Source organism: Gordionus sp. m RMFG-2023, chromosome 2 (assembly GCF_954871325.1).
Source record: "Gordionus sp. m RMFG-2023 chromosome 2, tfGorSpeb1-WG-v2, whole genome shotgun sequence".
NCBI classification, from domain to species: domain Eukaryota; kingdom Metazoa; phylum Nematomorpha; class Gordioida; order Chordodea; family Parachordodidae; genus Gordionus; species Gordionus sp. m RMFG-2023.
Genome location: NC_088776.1, coordinates 12,981,406 through 13,006,761, shown reverse-complemented (window position 1 = coordinate 13,006,761; position 25,356 = coordinate 12,981,406). Strand labels below are relative to the sequence as shown.

At 25.8% G+C, this 25,356-nt stretch overlaps 1 protein-coding gene across 1 annotated transcript; it reads right to left on the bottom strand.

Moving 5' to 3' along the window:
- Nucleotides 1-7,451: 7,451 nt before the first annotated feature.
- Nucleotides 7,452-25,356, bottom strand: LOC135923260 (uncharacterized). The gene is made up of 5 exons (XM_065457915.1): nt 24,185-25,356; nt 24,027-24,140; nt 23,186-23,380; nt 19,040-19,208; nt 7,452-8,598 (listed from the first exon to the last, which is right to left on the bottom strand). Exons 1-5 carry the CDS (start codon nt 25,287-25,289, stop codon nt 8,061-8,063), a joined length of 2,121 nt encoding a protein of 706 aa, XP_065313987.1. The 5' UTR covers nt 25,290-25,356; the 3' UTR covers nt 7,452-8,060.

The following is a 25,356-nucleotide window of genomic DNA, read 5'->3' as shown; positions in this document are numbered from 1 at the left end:
AAGTGGCGAAAAGAAGCAAACCGAATAACCCTGAGGAGTTTTTATAACTTTTATAAAAGTTATTTCTATTTTCGAATTTCGATAATCCAATATTTCGCTGCACGTATTTTATAGTTAAAATTAAATTTATTCGTATATAAAAATTTTTTTACTTTTGTAAAATTAAAATATGAGAAATCATCTTTGTAGTTAACTCGGATATAGTTAATTTTCATTATTGTTAATTATTTTTAAAGTCCCACCAGACTATTTCACGCAATGTTAAATAATTCGGCTATAGTTAACTTTATCTAGTTCTCCCAAGGAAAGATCCAATATTTATAATATACATTCAAGTAGTCATTTAAAACATTTTTAATATAAAAAAAATAATGATATTCAAAGGAACACAATGATAAAATTGGTCATTTATTAGGTTTTATCTTATATGGTTCAGAAACATACGATTTTATCATTATGGTCAGAATATAAATAATAAAACTCGATATAAAGCAAATCAAAGATATCATTTAAAAGTCAGTAACAATAAGATTAAATTTACTAAAAAAATGATCTTTTCTATAGACTATTCTGACCATAATGACAATTTTATCTTGTTGATCAAACATTATGAACTTGTAAATCATAAAAATGATACCCCAATTCATTAACTATCTCTCCATAATTGTTACAGGTGTCTTTTTTCTAATTCATTAGGTTACCGTCCATTTATATAACCTTCCAAGTTTGGTAATAATTAGGGCTGTGCCGATATTAAATATCGGATCGGCACCGATATTTAACGTTTTCTTAAAATATCGGGTAGGGCCGATACCTGTAAAAAAGCTAGCCGATCTTTTTACTTTTATTTTTTTTGTTATTTTATGTATATTTATTTTACATTAATTAGGCTGCGTACAAATGTTTTGAAAAAATCCTTAAAATTTTGAAATTTTTACAAATTAATAACAAAACACTTTGGACACATTTAAGTTTTAAAAAAATTAAAATAGTCAAAATGCTTGATATGATTCAATTATTAGTTATTTATTAAAAGATATGTAAATATTTAATTGTATTTATTATTTTATATTACCTTTCAGTTATTAAACTTTGTATGAACCTATTATTTGATAATAGCTATATTTAAATTTTATTTATATACTTAATAAATAATATATGATGTAAATATTTGTATCAATATTTAATAAACAGTTGGAAAACCAATGATAACTTTTATTTTTAAAGATAATTTTTCCATAAAATATATAAAAATTATTATATTTGTATATAATAAAATTTAAATAGAAATAATATAATATCTTTTAAAAGTAGGAATAGGGTTTTCATTTTCTTTGTTGGCATTATCTTGATCTAGCTATTATTCAATAATAAATATCAAATAATAGTAATATATTGTACATAAATTAGCACTATCAAAAGAAACAATAGACATATTTTACCCAATATTTATATCATTAAGTGGGTTAGCAATTTCATTAAGGTATGATGCAGCCTATTAAAATATATTAATTTTATATACAAATATAAAATAATACTGTTCCCAGATGTCAATTTTCAGATTCCTAAAATAAAAAACTATTTTATATTTTTGTCTTAATATTTTACATTTTTCTGTGTCAATTTAAAACTTGACTCAGAATATTTGGAAATATCATCAATATTTTTTCATATATATTGTTCAATATATAGTAGATCCTTATTTTATAGCACCTTTTAAATTAAATTATAATATAATTTTTTATTTTTACATTTTTGTTAGGTGAGAGAATATAATTTATTAAATTTAGCCTTTTTCTTTTTCACTTGATCATAATTCAAGTTATATGTTTTTTCATTTCCTCCCAAATTTTCCTATTTTCTACAGAATCTCTAAATTTTAAGTCATTTTGCACCAGAGGTTCTGTGCACTCTTATGCTTTCCATAAAATTATTTTCTGACACTAAAATAATAGTATAAAAGGCTATAATCGTTTAGATTAGTAATTTTATAAAAATTAACAGCATTAAAAATTTTACTTACTTTTTTATAAAAATTTAATAAATAAATTTTGAATAAATTTTTATTCGAATTTTTTTTATTACTCTTTAAAATTTTTTTTTATTATAAATACCGAAAAATGAAATTGACACTATTTTATTTTTACATTAAAAATAGCTTATGTTATTGTTTTCTTCAAAATTTATTTATTTATATTTTTAAGATTTTGGCCGCAGCCTTAATAATATTTTCTAAATAATTTTTTTTTAAACAATGCAAATGCACAACACCCCTTTAATTTGATTTATTTTTAAAAATAGATTTATAGTATTTTAAAAGCTCCGTGAAGTTGGCCGAACAATTGGAAGCAATGCAAAAAAAGTTATAAGCAAAAATAAAAACTTGTGTCAACTTCACGCTTAAAAGTCGATTGGAAACACTAACGATGAAATATATATCATTCTTTAGTGTTTTTTTGTTAGTAGAGGTTAATGCTTTAATCACTTTTGTAGCCGAATTTGAGAATAAAAAGTTATTGGCGAAAAAAACAAAAATAAACAAATAATGGCGACGTGCCAAAACAAAGACTATAGTACTACTAAAAATCCGGTTTTCGCCTTATTTAGTGCTTAATTAATATATTTAAATTCCGTTATTAATTTAGTTAACCGCCATATGAAAAAAAAAGTTATAAGCTAAATAAAAATTATTACGTCACGTGAAGCTGGCCAAACGATTGAAAGCACTAACGATGAAACTTATTTTATTCTTTAGTGCTTCGTAAAAGTTTTTTTTTATAAAATAGAAAGGAACACCCCAAGTTTTTATTTATTTTAAATCTTTTTAAATAATAACGCCAATTTTATTATTTATACTAAAAGAGTTTTTTTAAATATGGTAGCTGAATTGTGGAAATATTTTACAAAAGGCAAAGATTATTTTGCAAAATGCGTTATCTGCGGAATTCTAATTTCACGGGGAGGAATAATGAAAAATTCATTTAATACTACCAATATTCGTAAACTTTTTTAAATTATTGTAGAAATAAAAAAAATTCAATTAAATGCATAATTCGATTTTTTTTATAAAAAATATAGATTTCTTCATTTGGTTCAAAAGGGGGGTGGTGAAAAATCAATATAAATATCCGATCGGTTTTGAATCATATCGGAAAATATAGGATCGGTGAAAAATATAGCCCTAGTAATAATTAAATAAATAAAATTAACCATTTAGCGGATTTAATTTATTTTTATTTATAAATTTATTTTAAACATTACTTATTATTCGTAATAACACATACTTAAAAATATTTTAATACTTTTTTCTATTTTTAAAATTAATTTTTCCCTCTAAAACATCTTTTATAATTTTAAACATCCATTTTTGCTTCAATTTGGGAAAAATAATTATTAATAATTTTACTATAACACATTCTTACGATCTTAAATTTAACGCGATATTTAAGCTGAATAATCAGACTTGCCTATATTATGCAATATCATTTTTATATTTTATAAAAATTTACGTGTTCATATATCATGAGAAAGAAAAAATAAAGTACAGAGGGGAATACTTGATTCACAATAGAGATGCGCCGATATTTTTATCGGATCAAGCCTATTCTTCGTGTTTTTTAAAATATCGGTTACAGGCAGGGTTGCCAGATATTCTTCACTTGAAAACGTGAGTTTTTATTTTATAATAATTAATGGGGGACTTCGCCCCCCCCATACCCCCCAATCCCAGCCTTCGGCCGGGGTAATTGATGTAGCATACTCATCTAAGTTAATATGTTATTTAATATAACAAGATTTTAAAGACAATAAAAATTCTTTATTGATTTACTAATAACAATTATGATATATAATTTTCTCATGTTTATAAATATAGCATAATATTAATTATTATATTTTATGGATGATTTTAAAAGAGGCAATAAAGATTTCCCATCGGTACTGTGGAGATAGGCTAAAAACCCTTTGCATGAATAGTTATATTTTGTTTAACCATAAGTTCAGCTTCCAATGATTACGTTCTTTTAGCCAAGCAGTAGTCATTAGACTGAATATTCTCTATGAAGCATTTGAATGCGGAATAGAAAATATAAAATTGCATATTTTCTCTATCAATGGTGAGTTTTTCTTAGAAAGAAAATTTATCCATTTTTCTTGGGTATTCATGTGATAGTTTTTTGATAATTTTTCTTCATAATAGGAATAAAATTGTAAATATTCCTCAAAGAGAATTTCTCTATCTATGTTTGGTATTTTATAATTACTAATAATTTTTTGTAATTGTTCGAATTCTGGACATTATTTTAATGTCATAGGACTAAGATATTTCCATATATTATCTATAATATCATAACGTTTTTCTACATATTCTATAATATTTTTTATAAATATCTTTGATTCATTTTTGAAATTTCTTGCCTTTTCTACATCATTATTATGTTGTAAAATATTTTTAGAAATGCTCCCATAAAATTTTTTTAAATTTAATGAATTCTTTAGTTTTAGGATATGATCATGTATATATATTGCTAATACATCTTCAGATTGCAATTGTATATTTATGTTATTGACTAAAGTGCCAACGTTAAGGACAACACCTAAATATGCCTCTGCAAAATCATCTCAAAATTTTATTTTCAAAATTGGTGGGGTTGCTGATAATGATAAAAAATATTCTTTAAGGGGTTAAAAATACTTAAGCATCCGCTTAATCGCTGGGATTAATGTAAGCCAGCGTGTTGGAACATGGCGAAGTGATTCTGACCATTCTAAATTGCACCATTCTACCAATTCTTTTAAAATTGTAACTTGTCGAGTTGCTAAATTCATTATAGCATTTAATTACTATACTCTCAATATCATATTTAAGAAAAATTATGACCTTTTTAAACGAATTGTGAAGAATGTGGCATATACAACCCATTGGTATAATATTATTACTATGACTTTTCAATTCTCTCCAAATACTTTAATTTTTCCTAAAGTTTACAGATGCGTTATCTGCACAATAGGTCGTTACATTTGCAATATCAAGTTCAGCGAATTTTAAATTTTCTAGCACATCCTAGACATGTCTTTAGGGGTTTCACTGTCAGACGAAAAAATTAATTAAACATTTATTCCATTCTTTTTGTTGAAGTATCTAAGTAATAAAGGAAATGTTTTTATATTACCTTTATTCTATGCATCCGTTAGTATTGAAAACGGATGATTGTTTTTTAGATCTTTTATAATATTTGCCCTTAATTTATTTCATTTAAAATTTTACGAGTTTTATTATAAGATTTATAAAATCCATAAAAGAAATGTATAGTTATTTAAATTCATATTATAATTATACTTGATAGATAAACTTTCTAAAAATGGAATTTCTGTTGTGGGTAATTGATCAATGAATATGATTGGTTAGTTGGACTATTAACAAATACTACAATTTTTTAAAATAAAATTAATTTAAAATTTTTGAGAAAAAGTGTGAGACTAAGTGTGATTATTTTAATTTACTCAAAAAAAGTGAGAAAAACGTGAAGTATGAGAAAACGTGGGTAAGTAAAAAAATAAGTATGAAATCGTGACAATCACGGCTAAATCGTGACATCTGGCAACCCTGGTTACAGGCTGATATTATTAAATTTCTTATAAAATAGCGTCTTAATTCAAATTTATTAATAAATATAAATTAAGAACATTCTTATATAATTGAAATGATATTTTAAAAAAAACTACTAAATAATTGAAAATATGCTAAGAATATAATAACATTAGCTATTTTCAAAAGGTTTATGATTTTAAAACTTAAAGTTTTTTAAACAATATATCGTCGGTCTTGAATTGGAGTGCTCCACTCGACATTTTCAAAATTTTTGGGTTAAAGTGGATAATAACTTATTTATTCCCAATATATATAAAAATATATACTAGATTAAAAAATATTAATTTTTGCCAAAGTTATAGCCCTATCAAAATTGATCAATAAACTTTTCCTATATTTGATTTTAAACTTTAATGTTGATTTTCTCATTTTAAACATTTGCGTTAGTAGAATAGTCCAATTCTAGGCCGACGATATATTGATTATAAATAGACTAGATTTGATTCTAATTTCTACATGATAGAAATACCTAAGGAATAAAAAAAGATTACAACGATTTTATAAATAAATGATTTATTTATATTAAGCCTAAAATGATAAATTAACTAAAATTTGCTAAGACTATGTTTTTTAAAATGACTTTATGCTATGGTATAATAAATAGATAATAATTATGTATAACGATTAACGAACAAAATCATATTAATATCGAATCGATAATCGGCCGATATCAATATAATATCGAGAATATCGTATCTACCTCCAAAAAGTGGTAGCCGTACACCGTTAATTCACAGTATTAATTACATTTCAGAACTAGAAAACAAGTATGTGGAATTTATTTAAGATTATAATGAAAGAAAGTTGCAATGGAGAATCTTCAACCAAATACAATACATATAGTGTTAGCAATTAATGATATCGGGTCTAATATTTCAAGCTCAGCGTGAATTTTTTTAAAAAAATTTGTCCAGCCCGATCCTGACAAAGTTTTCTTATTTGTCCCGAAAAGCCCGATTTGAAATAAAAATATTCCCGGCCCGAATATAGTTTATTTAATTTTTATTCTTAATTGTAAAAAAAAATATTTTACAAATAAAAAATATTAGCATCATGTTTCTTGCGAAAATTTTAAAATCACTTTATTTGACAAAATGTAATAATTATAAGAATTTAAGCCCGGCCCTAAATTTTTACAAAATATTAAGCCCGACCCGACCCAGCAGAACCGAATTATTTTTTGGGGTTGATCGGTACGGGCTGTGATTTGCAGATCTCTACTAGCAATTATGCCTTTATAAGATGATATCTTGGCATACATGTAATTATACATCTGAATATTATACACACTTATATAGAGTATATCGAATATCTTTTATTATTTTTTTGATGAGTGAACGAATTTTCTAATAAATTAAAAATAGTCTGTGAGCAAATGTTGGGAAAAATTATCTATAGACCTTTTTGATGATGTCAGCAGAGTATTATTGGAACGAATCGAATTTTGAGAGTCTTGTTACGCAGGCGCTTTCTAATAATTCGATGTTCAGTAAATAAAATTTGAATCTCAATCACAACTTTAGCAAATCCTCTTTATTTTTCTGTTTCAGAAGCCTTTAGTGTTCCCTATTCATTCCTCAAGCAGCTACTCACTTCAATATCAGATGCAAATTTGATAATCCCTCTTCTTCGAGGGCCTTAAAACCTCCGTACATCTTTAATAATTCCTTTACATTTCTCAAAAGCGGGAATAAAGCTCGGGGCCTTTCCTTTCCATGAACCCTAGCTCAAAAAAAGTCAATTAGATACTATATTCATAATATTATATTAGATTTAAGTTTTTATTGTTAAGATCATTTATCTAATTATATTAATATATATTATTTTTAAGAAAACATTACAATTTATATATGATAGTTATAATTATAATAATATATTAATATTTATAATCAAGATGAGGTTTTTATAATTGCGCATAAAAGAAGAAGAGATCTATCTAAAAAGAAGTGCTTTCATTTTGGATGAAAATAAAAGGAAATCTAAATTGAAAGGGGGGAGGGGTGAGCTCATAAAAATATAAATTGCTTGTTAGCAGGAATTATATTAAAATTTTCTATTTATGTTTTTTTTTTATAAAAAAACTGTTTTATGTTTTAAAATATTAAATAAATTAATAAAAAAAATTTCTACTTTTCTAATTAAATTTTGCTAAAACTGTCAAAAAAAACGTCACACATTATTAATAATTTAATTTCTTATAAATTAAGATTTTAATTTAAAAAAAAATTTTTTTTAAGGTTGACTTGACTATTACCAAACTATAATAATTAAGTCAAGAATAAATAAATAATACAAACAGATGAAAAATAATTATAATTTTTTTGTTTTGTTTCAAAAGTTTTCAATGCAAAAAAAGGTTTAAACGAATTTTTTTTAAAAAATTTGATATAAATGACAATAAATTTAGTTATCACGGTATTTTAATGGATGACAATATCTTGCTAGATGTGTAATCGTTCAAATCTTTAAACAAGTAGCTAAGCTTTTTATCTGAATTTAAGGAACCCTCAAAGCACACTATTTGGTATTGAGACGCGGTGAGCGAGCTAATATTTTTGACGAACAATCGATCAAACAATTTCGTGGCAGATTCTTCCGATAGTGTATCTTTCGAATTTTTGGAGATTTTCAAAAAAATTCGCAATTTTTCAATATCTAGTGAAGGATCTAGCACCAATAATTTGTTCCCTTCATTTGCCGACTTACTATTATTTCCAAGCTGAAAGCCGATAATTAACCTGCTATGGCCTTGGTGTTGTAAAAGCAAAGGAAGCCGATCAGTTCTGTATTTGCATTGTTTAACAGGAAGGTTATCGTGAGCTAATAAAGGAGATGTATTATTAAGTAGTAATTTTAGCGGTTTGGTAAAATAGGCTTGAACCCACTTCATTAAACGAGGGTGGTAACCATTTGAATCAGTGGGCTCGTGAAAATCGAATAATTTGCACCTTTTAGAATGAATATAGAAATATATTAATATAAACATATTTAGGAAAAAATAATGTAAAATATCAAAGTCGTGCCAACAAAACATTATCATTTGAAAAGAAAATGGGAAACTCCAAATCCACAGAAGGGAATTTAGGATTTATTATAAATTTTAAAATCGAAATTAATATCTTTTTTTAAAAAAAAAATCTCATGACAAAAATTATATTATTATATTTTTTGATGAAAAACTAAATTCACAATTTAGCATAGTGCTAAGGCCAATATTAACATTATAAAATTTAACAATTATATCCAATATAAAAAAAATCCCCGACTTTACTATATGTATATATTAATTTAGAAGCTTTTTAAATTAAAACGTCCGCATTAAATTATATTGATATTGTACTATTATTAAACAAGGCTACTACAGCTGGTAAAATTTAAAACGAAGTTCCGCTTCGTCATTATAACGATTTGTTCCCAATAGATATTTATTTAAGAAAAGTATTTATAATAAAAAACAACACATGTTACATTTTAAGTATATTTCCTTATCTGCAAACCTAGAGGGGTAAGATAAATAATACGTCATTACCAGTCCTCCGCCCTCCCTTTCCAACTAGTGTTGTTAAATAGCTCGATTTAAGCCGATTTTTAAAAATGGCTCACTCAATACTTTAGCTAGAAAAATATTGCCTAGATTTCGTTAATAGATACCCTGTGCCATCTATGAGAAGAATATTCAGGCTTGCATAATATTTTTCTGTGTAAAATATTGAGATGGTCCGGCTCAAATTCCAACTATGAATATATGATTTTTATTTTTACAACAAAAAAAATTATTTATAGATTAACTCTTAATTGTCATGAGTCATTATTTAAACAAAATATTATATATTTTTTTCGTAGAATTTTACAAAATACGTACATATTTTATTTTTTCTGTGTAATAAAAAACATTTAGTTAGTCGATAATGAAAAAGATATGATAATAAAATATTTTATAACCCCCCCCCCCCCCACCCTCACTTCATTCTTACCTTCTGTCCAAATATTTCATTAAATTCTCAGAATTAGAAAATAATTGTTTCGAAAAATTTTATGTAAATTATTGAAAATGATATAATACTGATAAAAAGATGATAGATATATTTCTTTTTTTTTATAAAAGTTAATATTTATTATTAAATGTAATTAATACTCCTTCAAAAATTGTAATGCTGGAATTAAATTCCTTATACAATTACCAAATATCAGCTTAATCGATCCTTTTAAAAGGGTTTTTTTTAAAAAATGAATTATATATTAAACAAAATGATCACGATCCTCGATTTAAGAGAAAATCATAAATCCGGGTAAATCGCCAAAGGATCGAATCCAGGATCGTTGATCGTTTAACAATCCCTAACTACAATTATAAAGTACAATTATTTTTTTTTTGTAATTGATAAATCAAAAAAAAAACCTAAATTTTTCTATATTTAAATAAATTAGGGTAGGACCAACAAATAATTTATATTTGTGGTCCTGCTTTTTGGGACAAATAAAAAAAATATTTGTTCGGGATCGGTCCGGGCAGGACAAATTTGTTTAAAAAAATTATCGGGCCGGGCTTAAAAAATTAGGCCCGATGTGGATCACTAGTTTATACTACTTATAAGTAAATGTAATATTTGTGATTGCCCAATCCTGTTTTTTTAATATACTCAGTCATTTTCAATTTATCACTCTTACCCAAAATTTTACTAATCATTTCTCTCGGGGCTCTACCATCTATTATAATGAAATATAAAAAAAAAATTATATTTAACATAAACTATATCATATAATGAGAATGACTAATTATAAATAAGATGATAAAAGCTAATAATAAATTATTTTTTTTTTAAAAAAAAGAAGCATTTATTTAACAATAAAAAAGAATTCCCAAAAGATTTTTTTTCAAATGTTATTCAAATTAAAATTTCTTAAATCTCATTCTCACTCCAAAACATGCAAAAATAAATTATGCTCAATGATGTTCACTTTATATTTTATTAAGAGAATTATTGTTAAAAAATATTATGTTAAACCAGGGGCATGGAATATTACAGCGTTCTTTCTTTCGTTTTTTTTTCAACTTGGCAAAATTTATGGAAGAAGGGAACGAAAATATGAAATGAATGCTAGTTTGCTTCACATTAATCCCCATTATTTGAAGCCTACGCGGACTGGTTCTGGTCCGAATCCAATTCCATCAAGCTTAAATCGGCCGGACCGAGATTTTCTCGGACGTGGTAAGAATTGGACCAATTTATTTCGGACTGATTTTTTTTCTTTTAGACGAATAGGGTAAGACCTGATAAAAAATAGGCCCAATAACCGGCATTAAATTTTATATAACAGGTTATGAAAGGTGTTTTTCGACACCCAAATTTTTGGCTAAAACCACCATGTAAATATATGATAATTTAGAGAATATTTTTACGAATACTTAGATCATAAGTAATAATTGATTATTTTATAAAGATGAAAGAATAAAAATTTGTAATTTTCAGAAACGCATTCAGACTGAATATATTTTTTGGTCGGAGTAAAGCAAAAATGCATGTTCCAGATCCCTTTTGAAAACTTATTATTTTATGAATTGAACGCAGACTAGAGATCTGTACGGCCCTGCCAACTCGTAAAAAATATTTATTATGCTGGGAAATTTGTGCTAAAATATCTTTATCGGGGGTGGGGGCGGACAAAAATTTTTTTACACCTTGAATAATGCAAATTTATCATTTTACTATCATAAGAACCGGCTAGAAACTTGCACAGAGAGAGATCTAGAGCTTTATAATTTACAGACAAACTCTCAACGCCTAGCATATTTACCATACACCTCAAAGTTATGGCCCTGGGTGAATGACATAATTTATTGATGTAAGATAATTACGAAACCCCGCATATAAAGGGGTATAAAGTTGGACTATTCGATGCGATCACATTTATCTTTATAATAATAATCTATAAATAATATCTCATCATCATTATAAAGATCAATAGAAGAGGCAAGACAAGCATACATAATTTAATAATTTACAATGTAAAAGGTCACATTACTTTATTATTCATCTTTTTTTTAAAAAAGGCCAGGTGAACAGTATTTAAAATAAATCAAATTGTATACTAATTAAAATTACTTTACTTATAGTAAATGTTATAATATATATATTTTATACATATACTTAAATATATAACCTTATATTTTTGAGAGAATATTATTAAATGAAATCGTATAGAATTTAATTTTATAATCCTCTTAATTTTATAAAAAATAATCTTAGATAACACCTTGATAATTATTTAATAACCGTAAGTCTTGTTAAACGGCTCGATTTTGAGCCGATTTTTAAAAATGGTTAATTCAATATTTTGGCCGGAAAAATATTGCTTAAACTTCGAGATTTCTAGATGTCCGAACATTTGTGTCATCTATAACCAAAATTTTTAGGCTTACGTAATATTTTTATGGATAAAATACTGAGTTAGCCGTTTTTAAATATCGGCTCAAATCGAACCATTGTAACCGTTAAGAAAATTATAATTTCAGGCAGAGAATATCTCTAAAAATATCTAACTCCATATCTATCTAGGGATTACTATGATATCACATTAGTTTTTTTTTTAATTGTAAAAAGTTTTGCATTTCAATGTTTTTTTTAGCAATCTAGATTTTTTTAAGAGTAAATTTGTCCTTATTTTGAAAAAATAGTAATAAAAGTATAAATAAAATAATTTGATAATTAAAAAATAAATAATTATGAATATGATTTCCATTTTAAAGATGAAAAGTGGATTCTTCCTCGAGTCCGATGGCATTTCTTTTTTTTAAAAAATTATATAGAAAAAAGTCTAAAACTAAAATACCCTAAAAAAATTGGGAAATTAATAATATTGTAATGTAATTTAATTTGTAATCAATTATTATTTCTATTCAAAATTTAATTCAAGATATAAAGAAATATATTATATTCCGGGGTTATTGAAGAATGAAATTTTAACTAGGTTCCAAAACATAAAAGGCTTCCTACTTTTTAACAGGACTGCGAACTAGTGTTGTAAAAAGCCCGATATGGGTTAATTTTGGACAATGGGCCGATTAAGATTTTAGTAAAAATAAGCTCATAGATGGCAGAAAGGTTTATACGTCTACTTGCCAAACTCGAGGTTTACATAATATTATTATAGTTAAAATCTTGATCAGGACGTTTTTAAAAATCGACCCAAATCGAGCTTTTTAACAACACTACTGTGAACCCGCCTCCTAATAAAAATAGTTTATGTTCTGGTTTAGTGAAATATCTCTGAACCCGGTTCGGGTTAATCTTCAGAAAATAGACTCATAAAATTTAGTAAAAATAACAGAAGCATCAGTTTTTTAAAATTTATTTTACCATATTTAACATTCAGATTCACCATAAAAATAAATTATCTCATAATTATAATAAAAAATAATATTTGCTTTTTAAAAAAATTTTACAAGCGAATTATCATGATATCTTCCAAAGTCAAAAATAATTTATATATCATAATTATAATAAAAGATAAAAAAATAATATTCTAGTTTTTTTAGATTTTATAAGCGAATTATCATGATATCTTCCAAAAATCTGTTAAAATTAAACTATTGATTTTTTTATGTATATCTTTGACAGTGCATTGCAACTTGCATCTAATATGACTATTTTACTTTGTGATTTTGTTCTTTTCTTTGATCTTTGTCTTACTTTAAATTTAATAATCCAACAATAAATATGTGCTGGTAAAATTTTCACATAAAATGGAGTAATCTAAAATATCCAAGAAAAAAAAAATGATTTTCACAAAAAATGTTTTCATATTAAAGATCAGAGTGCAAAGGTACCATTTATACGGCCTAGCCCGGATTTTTTTTTTAAAAAATTTTCGGCCTGGTCCGACTTTTATATTTTCAAACCCGTCTCGGATTTTTTAACAATATTTACAAATTAATTTTATAGCTAGTAATGGCTATTTAAAATATTAGGTATTAAAATATAAGGCCCGGCCCGGCCCTGCCCGTGTACATTTCAAAAAATTGATGTTTTAACTTTAGATGATTTTTATATTTTAATATAGTTTTATATATGTGTTATTTTAATATAATTTTTAAAATAAATAAAAATTTAATATTAAAAAAAAAAATACTATGAACCCAAATTTACGGGTTTGGGTTCAGTATCAAGCCTTGCTTTTTAACCTATGGGGAAGGGGAGGGGGGGGGAAGGCAAATTATATTTTATATTACATAATCTTTTTTATTTATTTAGGAGTATTGTAAAATAATAAAGCTGGAAATATTTTGAACTATCTAAAAAAAGATTCGATTTTTGACAGTGCCTTCAACAAAACTATCTATTTTTTTATTGAGGGGAGGGCACTGGGGGATATAGCAATTTTTTGCCAAATACATTAGGAAATTGCATATTTCATTCACTTTTGCATTCATTTTTAAAATGAGATTAATGAATACGAAAATATCGAATAGGAAAATAGGAATTAGAAACAAAAATATATCAATATTGTAAAATATAAAATAATTGGCTAAATGACTAAATTAATATGTAATGTTAATCATAATTTGTTAAATAAATCGCACAACATTTTTAAGCTATAAATAAATTACTTACAGTTTTTATTTAAAATCTATTATGGAATTGATTTCTAAAATTTTTACACTATCTGGATTTCCGGTTCTGATTCCCATAAATACTAAAAGAGGGTTCTAGGTTCTGGCTACGATTCCTAGATTTGCCCCAGTTCTGAGGACTCTGATTCAAATTCCTATATCTGGCGATAACAATATAGTGTCGTTAAACGGCTCGATTTGAAAATATTACACTAATCTGAAGATTTTGTCCATAGGTGGCACAAAGGTATGGACATCTATTTACGAAAATTTCGAGGTTTTAGAAAATATTTTTGAGTTAGCAGCTGTTTTTAAAAATTCGGCAACACTAACACAATACAGTTTGGCCAAAAAATAAAAAGGTTAAATTTTTATACAATTATATAAATTTCATCTTTGATTATTTAAATTAAATAATTGAAAAAAATAAACATTGTCTAAAACCGTTGTCCTTCAATTTAAAAAAAATTAATTAATGAGTTCATTGAACAAGAATGGCTAAATGTGAAAGACATCAATTTTAGATTGAAATGTTAGCTTATAAATTTTAATTTAGGCATGAACAAAAAAACATTTAATAATTTTTAGCCCGAACCGGTTCCTAATTTTTAAACGGGTTCGGATTTTTATATTCATGCCACTTTTCGGTCCATTCTGAACTAGGTGCCGGATTTTTAAAAAATGGCTAACACAATATTCGGCAAAGAATAATTAGGCAAGTCTGGAAATTGCGTAATATTATTTAGGCAAATTGACCAAAGAGCCCCGATTAATAACACAACTTGCAGGTTCTCTGAAGAAGAAAAAATTAAGATAATTACCTATTCGAAACTACCCCTTTCCACGCTTCAATCAAGCACACCATTTTTTTTGTCAATGAATTTCAAAATAAATTCTTAACTAATTTTGATATTCAATCATAGTGTTGTTTGAACTAGAGGTCCAAAATTGGCCTAAAAAATTAGGTTTTCTTGCTCAATTTCAAAATAATTTGATTAGGGTCGGGCTTGCGGCATGTTTTGCAAGCCTTTGAATTGAACAACAAAATTAAAATATTTTTTGAAGTTATTTTATTGTAAAAAAAAACCAATATTTAATTAACAAATAATAAAAATTTTCCGCTTGTCTAATTAACCCAAATTATTCCTTCAATTATTATTATTTTTTTTTATCGAGGAATAAATTGAAAAATAAAAAAACATATATTTATATATTTTTTTCTTTTAAATTGTAAAAGATTTCCTTTCCCTCGATAATTTAAATGATGTTCTGACGTGTCTTCCATTATACAGTAAAACCTGTCTAATTTGGAAACCGTTAGACCAAGATTTTTGAATAAACTTAAGTTACCCAATTAAAGACTTTTTATATCCAAATAGTTAGTTAATAGGAATTTAAATTGAAACTTAAAATTTTAATAAAATTAAGGCAGTTTCCTTAATTATCAAGAACCCAAATCAACAAGTTTACTGTATATCACATCCTATCATAATGTCTTGTAGCATGAAAAAGGCGTTTTATTTAACTTATCAGTAATATAATAACTATAGTTGGGTATTGGCTAAACGTCGTCTAATTCGGCTCAATCAACTGACGGGTCCCGGAGAAAATCCATTAAAAATTAAGGCGTTTTAATTTTATGAGTTTCTTTCAAATTTGACCCGTTTTATTTTTAAGAAACACCCCGATTCGCAGCTAAAAATTGGTTTAAAAGACTAAAAATACAGTAATTAGCCAACTATATAAAAACATAATATATTTCATTTTCAATTTAGGGCCTTTTTTAAACAATTAATAAATAAATATATTATTTTAAATGATTACTATAATTTAATATTGATTTGAGTTAATGTATTGAATTAATACGCTAAGAATGTAAAGCAATACACAATATCGAGAAGATCTATAATATCGAAATCATTTTTTAAAAACAAACATAATTGAATATAGGGGAAAAAACCATAATTTTGTAATGATAAGTAGGCGGCATATAAATATGTATTCCTTAAAGTTATAAACTGTAAAGCAACATATTAAATTACGTATTCTCATGATATACGATGAGGTTTGGTAAATATTTTAATTTTAGAAATTAGACCCCTTTGGTATTTCTTCAAATATCTGCTCTTTTTTTCCCTTAAAGTTTGAATAAAATTTTCAAAATTTGTGATTCCATATATAAAAATTACAAAATATTTGTTTATAAAAGATTTTATAAATATTTGGCATTTTTAAGGTAAAATTTGATCAAAAAATCTTTCTCTAAAAAAAATAGGCTTCCAAAAGAATATCAAAATAATAAGATTTCTTTTTCTGTATTTGAACTGGATCGAATATTTGCCTATTTCTTGTACATTTTCAAAATAATTTTTGAATGGACAAAAATGATTTTAAAATAAATTATTAATAAAATATTTACGAATAAAATAAACATATAAAATTCAAAATGTCAACGAATCCAAAAATAAAAAAATTATCAAATTTTTTGTAAAAATATTATTACTTCACACAATATAATAAGGTATCCCTTAAAGGCATTAAAAAAAAATAAATGAATGCACTGATGTACTCATTTTTTTTCTATGGCCATTGTGGTATCGTGTTCTCTTTCATAAGGTACTATAAAATCATTATCTATTAGATTTAAAAGGATATTATTAAAAAAAAATTGTGAACGGAAATATCCGAAAACAAAATATCGGGGTAATAATTTGAAAACAAAAATGTCTAGTAAATAGGTGGGGGGGGGCAGTGCAAGCAAATCACTTAGCAGAGGTAAATAGCTTGCCCTAATAAAATTATATGGATTGAAATTGCTTGATATTACCCAAGCCTAAAGATTTTGCTCATTCATAGATGGCACAAAGGTTTTAGAGATGTATTAACCAAATCTCGAAACTTGGGCGCAACATTTTTTCTGGTCAAAATATTGAGTTATCCGTTTTTTAAAAAAATGCTCAGATTGAACCGTTTAACAACACTAATAAAGTTAAAAAATTAATGGATAATTTTGCCACCAAGTTAAGTCTCTTTTACAGTAAGCGCGTATTGCTCAATCGATGCGACACGTATCGCTGGGTAAAGCAAGCAAATAATAGGTAAGTGTAGTGTTGTTAAATGATCCGATTTGGGTCGATTTTTTAAAAAGGCCCGATTAAGATTTCACCCAAAATAATATTATATAAGCCTGGTTTTTTTGCTCATAGATGATAGAAAGGTTTAGAGCTCAATTTGCCAAATCTCAAGGCTTACATATTATTATTTTGGCTAAAATATTAATCGAACAGTTTTTAAAAATCGACCAAAATCAAGTCGTTTAACAAACCTAGGTAAGTGTAATACATTTTATCGCAACGCGGAATATCATTATAATTTAACCGATTATTTGCCTTCTTTTGAATTGAAAAATACCCAGCGCGCTTGCTATAAAAGAGGCATTAATGTTGAAAGGCGTTTTTCGCAAAAATCCGAATCAGGGTGTGAAAAATTAAAAAGTTTATGACCTAGCTGCGGTTCAGCTGCTTAATGTTCGTTTACGAGTTTAGAAAATTTATAAAAGTTTTTCTTCAGGTTTTGTTAAAAAAGGACACGCAAAAAGTGAAATTAATTTTATTGAGACAAAAAAAAGAAATTATAATTTCATACTATAACAAAGTATAAAAAAAATTTGGGTTTACATGATTAAATCAAATTGATTCAAATCGCGATTTAAATCACAATCAAAATAAATAATTTTTTTGGATAAAATCATAACTTATAATTTTTTTTTGTTTTATATTAATGTTATTAATTACTAAGTTTTTCTTTTTAAATAAAAACATTATATTAATACCTCATTTTACTAAATTTCGCATGCAAGTTCTAATTATTTGCTAAATTTAATTTATCAAAAATGATTTTATACAGGGTGCAGAAGTCGCTGTCATGTGCTAAATATTCATATTTTAGAAAAATAAAGGCCCGACCCCCATTCAACCCAGAATTACTTAGGGCGAATACACACAAGGTATACAAAAACAATATATTTTGTATACTTCACCGCGATTTGGCGCTATGGATTATTAGTTTCCACGTTGGGCTAGGCTTATTAATATTTACTTTTTATAACGCGAAAGAATGTTATTAATTTCTGTTTTTAAAAAAATATATATATCCATCCTGAGAGTTTTTACTCGTTGTTGTACTTGCATTTTATTAAAATAATAATAATATTAATTACATTTACCAAACAAACTTAGCTTTCATTTTTTTAAGTAATTATAATTTAAATGAGCCAGAAGAAATGAATACATTAATTCATAAATTAAATTTTTATTTTATACAATTTATATTTATATAAATCTAGTTTAAATTTAATATAATTAACTATTTATTACTATATTTATTAATAATATCGTGTTTTGTGTTTCCACCTTAAAGTTAATCGTTCGTAATTCCATGCATAATTAACAGTAAAGAGAGAACTATTATTTTTTTTTGGAAAGAAACAAACTTCGCCTATTTATATTATTGAAAACAAAATTTAATTAATTACCTTTTTCCATGTAAATATAAAAATTATAAATTAGGACAACAACATTAAAAAAAATTAGTTTGAATCGAAAAGAAAGTGTCAATTAACAGAGTGAATGAGATTTGTTTTACGCGATAAAGAGAAAATAATCAATAGTTGAAAATATTGATTTAAAAAAAAATAGTAATGAAATAAAAATTTGTCTTAAAATTAGTAGGAACCGCTGTCGGCTTTAAAAAAAAATGAGAATAAGGAACTAACTAACTTTATTCCGAGGTACGAGAAAAAGACAACCATTTCGGTAGCACCGATCCATTTTCTAGTGCTAGTTAATGCGTGATTAAAATGTTTAGCACCATCTAGATCCCATCCACAATTCCAAGCCTCTTCCGTCAATTTTTGAATTCTCATAATAGAAGGAATCTTTTCCGTCTCTTAAAAAATATGATTAAAATTATAATATAAAATTTTGTATATTAGGGACATCATTAAATTAATTGGGTGGTAAAATATTTATAAATAATCTCTGAACTTTTTAACAAATTTTTATAAGTCTTTGTGGGTTTCTAAATTTGAAAGCAAAAATATCTCAAATTATAAATGGTTGATTTGCTATCGGAAAGAATTATTTTTTGTAAACAACTCAGTGGTGGTCAGCATTGTATAATATGGTAGAAACATTACTATTTTATAGGGTTATCACATTTTCACATAAATAACTCTTTGTAAGAACAACAAATGGCAAGAGGAATAATTGTTCTAAGACTTATTGTTAAAAATTGTTTTTATGGGAATCACGATTTTTTTAAAAATTTAAATCAAATTTAATAATAAAATAAAAATATTCCCTGGCGAAAAATAACTCCTAAGGCAGTTATTAATGGAAGATGCATTCATGTTATTACATTACATCTCCTATGAATTTATTAATAGGCAATTATTAAATTAGTAATATAAAATCAAAGTATTTTAGAATAATGCTATGTCATCAATATTTATTATTTGCCCATTTATGATGCGTTACATTCTGCTTAAATAATTTTAAAAGTATCGTTAAGAGTCGACTAAATTAAATGATCTTGTAAAGCTTTAAATTGTTGGCATGCTATGTGTCATGTGTTATCGTATTCCCTTTTGATTAGAACTCTAACCTTTTTAGAACTTCAAGCGGGCTAAAAATCTAATAAGTATATGTCTGCGTTAAATTCCAGTGTTGTGATGATTTAATGAAACATATTGACGATTAAATTAAAACCCTTCCATATAAAATTATAATCTTTGCAAAAATAATTAAAATAACAAAAGGAATAAATAAAAGAAATTTCAATAATGCTTTGTCTATATTTTAATTGTTTTGCAAAGATTATAATTTTATATGGATGGGTTTTAATTTAATCGTCAATATGTTTCATTAAATCATCACAACACTGTCTTTCCTCTTCATCTTTAAGTGTCAGCTCCCCAATCAATAAAATGTGAAGAAGTGGGGAAAACGAAACTCTTTTTTTTAAAACAAACAACTCAACTCGAGAGATTCTAAGAGGGAAATCCAAGTACTTCTTTGAAACATTTCCTTATCCCTCTAAGCCTCTTTTTTCTCTATAACGTATTGCATTTATTTTTATCTTGTTCGCTCTTATTCTTCTTTAAGCTATCCAATATCCTTTTTTTTTTAAATTCGAAAAGTTTAAAAACTTTCGCAAACTTTAAAATTTCTAGTTATGTTTTGGACATGTTTTTATTTTTATATTTAAAATAGCGTATTTATTTATTCCCATTAAAGTTTCGAAATTAATTTTTTGATATGTTGAAAAAATAAGTAAAATGATGTTTATATATACTACTAGATTGGTGATTCATTAATTTGCCCATGCATAGGAGTCATGTAGCGCTATTTTGTGATTTGCACGCTTATCATTTAATCGATGTACAAACCATAAACCATAAAATGATGCTAAAGTTTACTTTTTCCTATGTATGGACACTTAAATTCATTTTAAATGAATCATCAATTTAGTAGTATACATATATACATCATTGGAAATGCCTTATTTCTCATACAGTTATTTTATTCCCAAGTTTCCGCATTTTTATTAAAAAATATATCATTTAATTATCTACGCAATTATTGTTTTAGACTGTGCAATCTTATATATTTGTATATAGCAATATATTAATACATATAATATATCATTTTAAAATATTATCGAGATTCGATTTATACAATTTATTATAGCGATTGATTACTAACTACATTAAATAAAGTAATATTTATAAACTATATTTGTTAATTAATCTTAATATCAGACCTGCAGAGAAGTACCATTTGTAAAGCCCATCCCGGATTTTTTTTAATTTTTATAGCTAACAATGGCGATTTAAAATATACTGCCCGGCTCTGGTATTTTTTTGTAAAAATATTTTTAAGCGCGGCCATTTAAAATTTTTTTTTTAGGCTCGACCCAGGTATATTTAAAAAAATTAAAATATGCCCCGGCCCGTATCAACAAAATATTGAATAAAAATTGATTTATTAAGCTAGGCAAAAATAAATATAAATATTTTTTGACAATTTTAACATTAAAATAATTTTTATAGGAGTTTATTAATATGTTATATCCAAAAAAAATCAGAATTAATGCAACATATAAAATCATAATAGCAATTAATTAAAACTTATTATTCAAAAACAATAGAAAAATGAGGCATGATAAAATGTTTTATTTTAAAGTAAAACATATTAAAATTTAAAAATAAAAGAATTGATTTAAATCATGATTTATTTCATGAAAATAATAAACCAATACTATAAATAAATTAAAGTTTTCTATGCAAAAAAGCAACTAACTGTTATAGGGTAAAACAAAAAAACTACGAATCTCGAATAGAAATGGCCAGAAAAAAATTTAAATGTCTACCTTTTTAAACGTGTCCAGTGCCTTTTCATCCAGGACATTTCTGTCCTTCATTATTATTTATTTTTTATAAAAGTTAATCCTCTCATTCAAAATTTGGACAATATTTATTGCGCAATGTGACTCGTTAAATATTTTTGAATCCTTTTTTTGTTACAGATAATATAAAATTTTTTTTGTTTCAAGTGTAGTAATAAATGTAATCTTGGTTCCTTTCAATTTTATTCATCATGTATCATATTATGATTTAGGAAATTATGTATAAAATCAAAAACAATGATAATATCGGATCGGCTTTTTGTAAAATATCGACCCAATAGGGTCTCTAAACAGCAAATATCGTTCCGATTCGATATTTAATATTGTGCTTGTTTCCTTCTCGATCCGATATTTAACACGCGGGCATGGCCGCTAATTAAAAATAATTTGATGTAATCATTGTCAAACCTAGTTTTTATTTAAAAATATATTTATTTTAGCAGATAGGGTTATATATTTTTAGGCCTTTCCTTTTTATATTTTAAAAAAATCAATATTTAAAGCCTTATACAATAAAAGTCAAAATATAACTCTTTTTGGGAATATTTTTGGTATAAAGTGTTTCCCATTTTTTAAAATAAGTTATTATATTGCCTTCGAACAATATTTATTTAGATACCTTTTGTTTTGACTTTCATTGTGAGGTTAGCTTAGCCTTACTAACTCTATCTAATATATTTGAATACTCATATTTCCACTATTTTTAAACAAATTTGTTAAAAATTTGGAAAAAATGAGATACAGTCACAAGTTACATTTTTATAAGAGTAACTAGTTAAATTTTAAAAAGCTATAGTAACTATTTACATTGGAATATAAATTATCAACTTGATAACAATGAAACGGAAGGGGTATTATCGGCCTTTAAAAAGCGCACACTACTAGAAGACACAAACACGGGTGGTGAATTAGGCTTATTATCCATATTTAGCAACCATGTCAAAAGCAGATATATTACTTATTTAGGTGGCTAAATTGAGGGCAATAAAAAATTTCTCATGTTTTGGGCTAACTAGAATATTCATTCAATATCATAACATACACACAAGGTCATATAAAACTTTTTTTACAGAGAAATATAAAGATCTGACAGAAAAAAATAGTTCATGTAACATGTGTAAAAGAAGAAAAAGAAGGTTGCCTAGATTATGTATTAATTTACAATATATATTTTATTTTTATTTTAGAAGATTCTTTCATTTAAAATAATTATGACATTTCTTGGTCATAATTTTAGCCAGAATAAAGATTTTTTTAATATTTATGATAAAAAAGTTTTGCCATGGTTTAAGTAATAATAGTTTCTCTTAAAAAAATTTTTTGTAAGACTTTTATGATTCATATTAATTAAAATATATACCAGGTGCAAAACAAAAATTTCAAAATAACAATTAAATCATGATTGAAAAGGTTAAAACTTATTAAAAGAGAAATTTTAAGTAATATAAATTTTTTACTTTTAAAGACCACATCAAATATTTGAGGTATTTTCATGATCGCTGAACATAACATTTGAATATTTTTGTAGCCGCACGACCAGCTTTTTTGTGATGGCGAAGTTTGTATAAAATCCAAGGGGGAACATAACCCTACACATCCTCTTAAAGTGGAATTGTTAGTCTTTGCATAATTTAATAATGTTTCGTAAATCTCTGTTTGTAAAATAAAAGAAATTTCAAAATCAAAGCCCATTCATTAATATTTTTTTTCCCCTGTAATTTTTATTACACTTAAAATGTGTAAATTAAAAAATTAGCGGGTGATTTTACAATCGCACTAAATGATTTTTTTTAACCCTTCGTAAAGCAAATTGTAAAATATGGATAATCCCTCATCACAGTTAGTGCGCGTGGCAAAATAAAGGGATCTAATTAGGCAAATAAAATATATATTTTAAGGTTAAAATTTTAAAGGATTATAGAAAGTGGATTATTTATTTTATTTGCATATTTTTTTTTGTGAATCACAATTTATTTTATTAATTCATTTTGTATTTTTTTTTAATATATGATTAATAAAAAGGTTTTTTAAGAAATTTAATTAAAATTGATAGTGAGCTATTTTAACACGATCAATTGATATACAAGTTGGTGCTGCCAAACCCAAAGTTACCAGACAAAATATTTTTATAGGACAAGCAAAAATTTTTATGTTTTTATTAGGCAAATTTATGCTTCTTTAAAAAATTATTATGGGCTGGGACAGAAAATTGGTACAAAATATAAATAAGGTATTAGTCTAACATTAAATATAAAATATAAAGAAGGTATTAATTTATAAGATAAAAAAATGATTAACCTGAAACAATACATTTTGAGTCTACATATTCAGAAGGATTAGGTATTGGTGTAAAAATATTTGGAAATGCTTGGGATAAAGTTGAGAGGTTTGGACTTTTTCTAATTAAAACACCTAAATTACAATGTGGTTAAAATGAGGTTATGAAAAAAATAAACTTTGTTTTGATTGATCATTGCCTAAATTAAAATGTTGAGTCAAATGAATCCTTAAATCAAATTGATGTTTAAATGATAAACCACAAGTGGGACAGGTAAGAAGGATTAGATCTTTCAAGATTTCACTATATTGATTTTCATCATCGGATTGATGATCATTGTTTATGTGATAATTTAATATTGATTCTGTCCTATAAATTTCTTGACATTGGGGACAATGATACTCATAATTATTATTTTTATAAGGTAATTTTTCAGTTCCAATATCACTTACACATTTAGATAAAATATTATTTGATTTAATCTCATTACTATATAAATTCTGATCACATTTAATTTTATTTGGTTTTATCTTAGTATCATGTTCCTGGCTATATTTTGAAAATTCATGATCAAGTTGTTTTAATTCTTCCTTTTCCTCATCAACATAATTTTCCATATGGTCTTCAAGAATTTTGGTTAATGACACAGCTTTTGGTTGTAAAATCTTTTTGGATTTATCTAAATTATTTGAAATTTTGTTAAAATTTGGCAAAATTTCATTTTCCTTCTCCTCAAGCATATCTAAATCATTTGAATCTTCTGAAATATATGAGGCTTCAGATTTCAGTGAAGGTGAAAGAGAATCATCTTGGATATCTGAATCGTTTTCATATTTATCACTCTGATTAATAGGAGGGAATAAAAACATTTGCTCATCTTTTTTAACACTAGACTCAAAATTTGGCAAAGATCGTCTTTTAATATTTTTAAGGTCAGAAATGGGTCTGATTTTAGCATCTGAAGGAATTGGGGATGGTGGTCTATTGACTGTTGGAGGACTATGTGATGAGCGATGTCTGAGATATTTTGGTGCCAAATTTTTTAAATAGCATGTGACATCCCCAGGAGTTTCTTCAATTCTGTGCAATCCTGATTTGCTATTTAAGGTGGATATTAAAGAAATTCTTTGTGATTTTCTATGAGGACTAGGAGTTCTTAAAGGTGAGCGGGGTAAAGTACCAAAATTAAAAGTTGGGGACAGCGAATTACTGGTATTTGGGATGTGTAATATATTATTTAACTTATTATTTTGCATTATTTGTAAAGGCAGCATATTTGCCATATCCAGATTTACACTTTGCCCGAACTGAGAAAAATAATTAGTTACAAAATCATATGTATAAATTTGA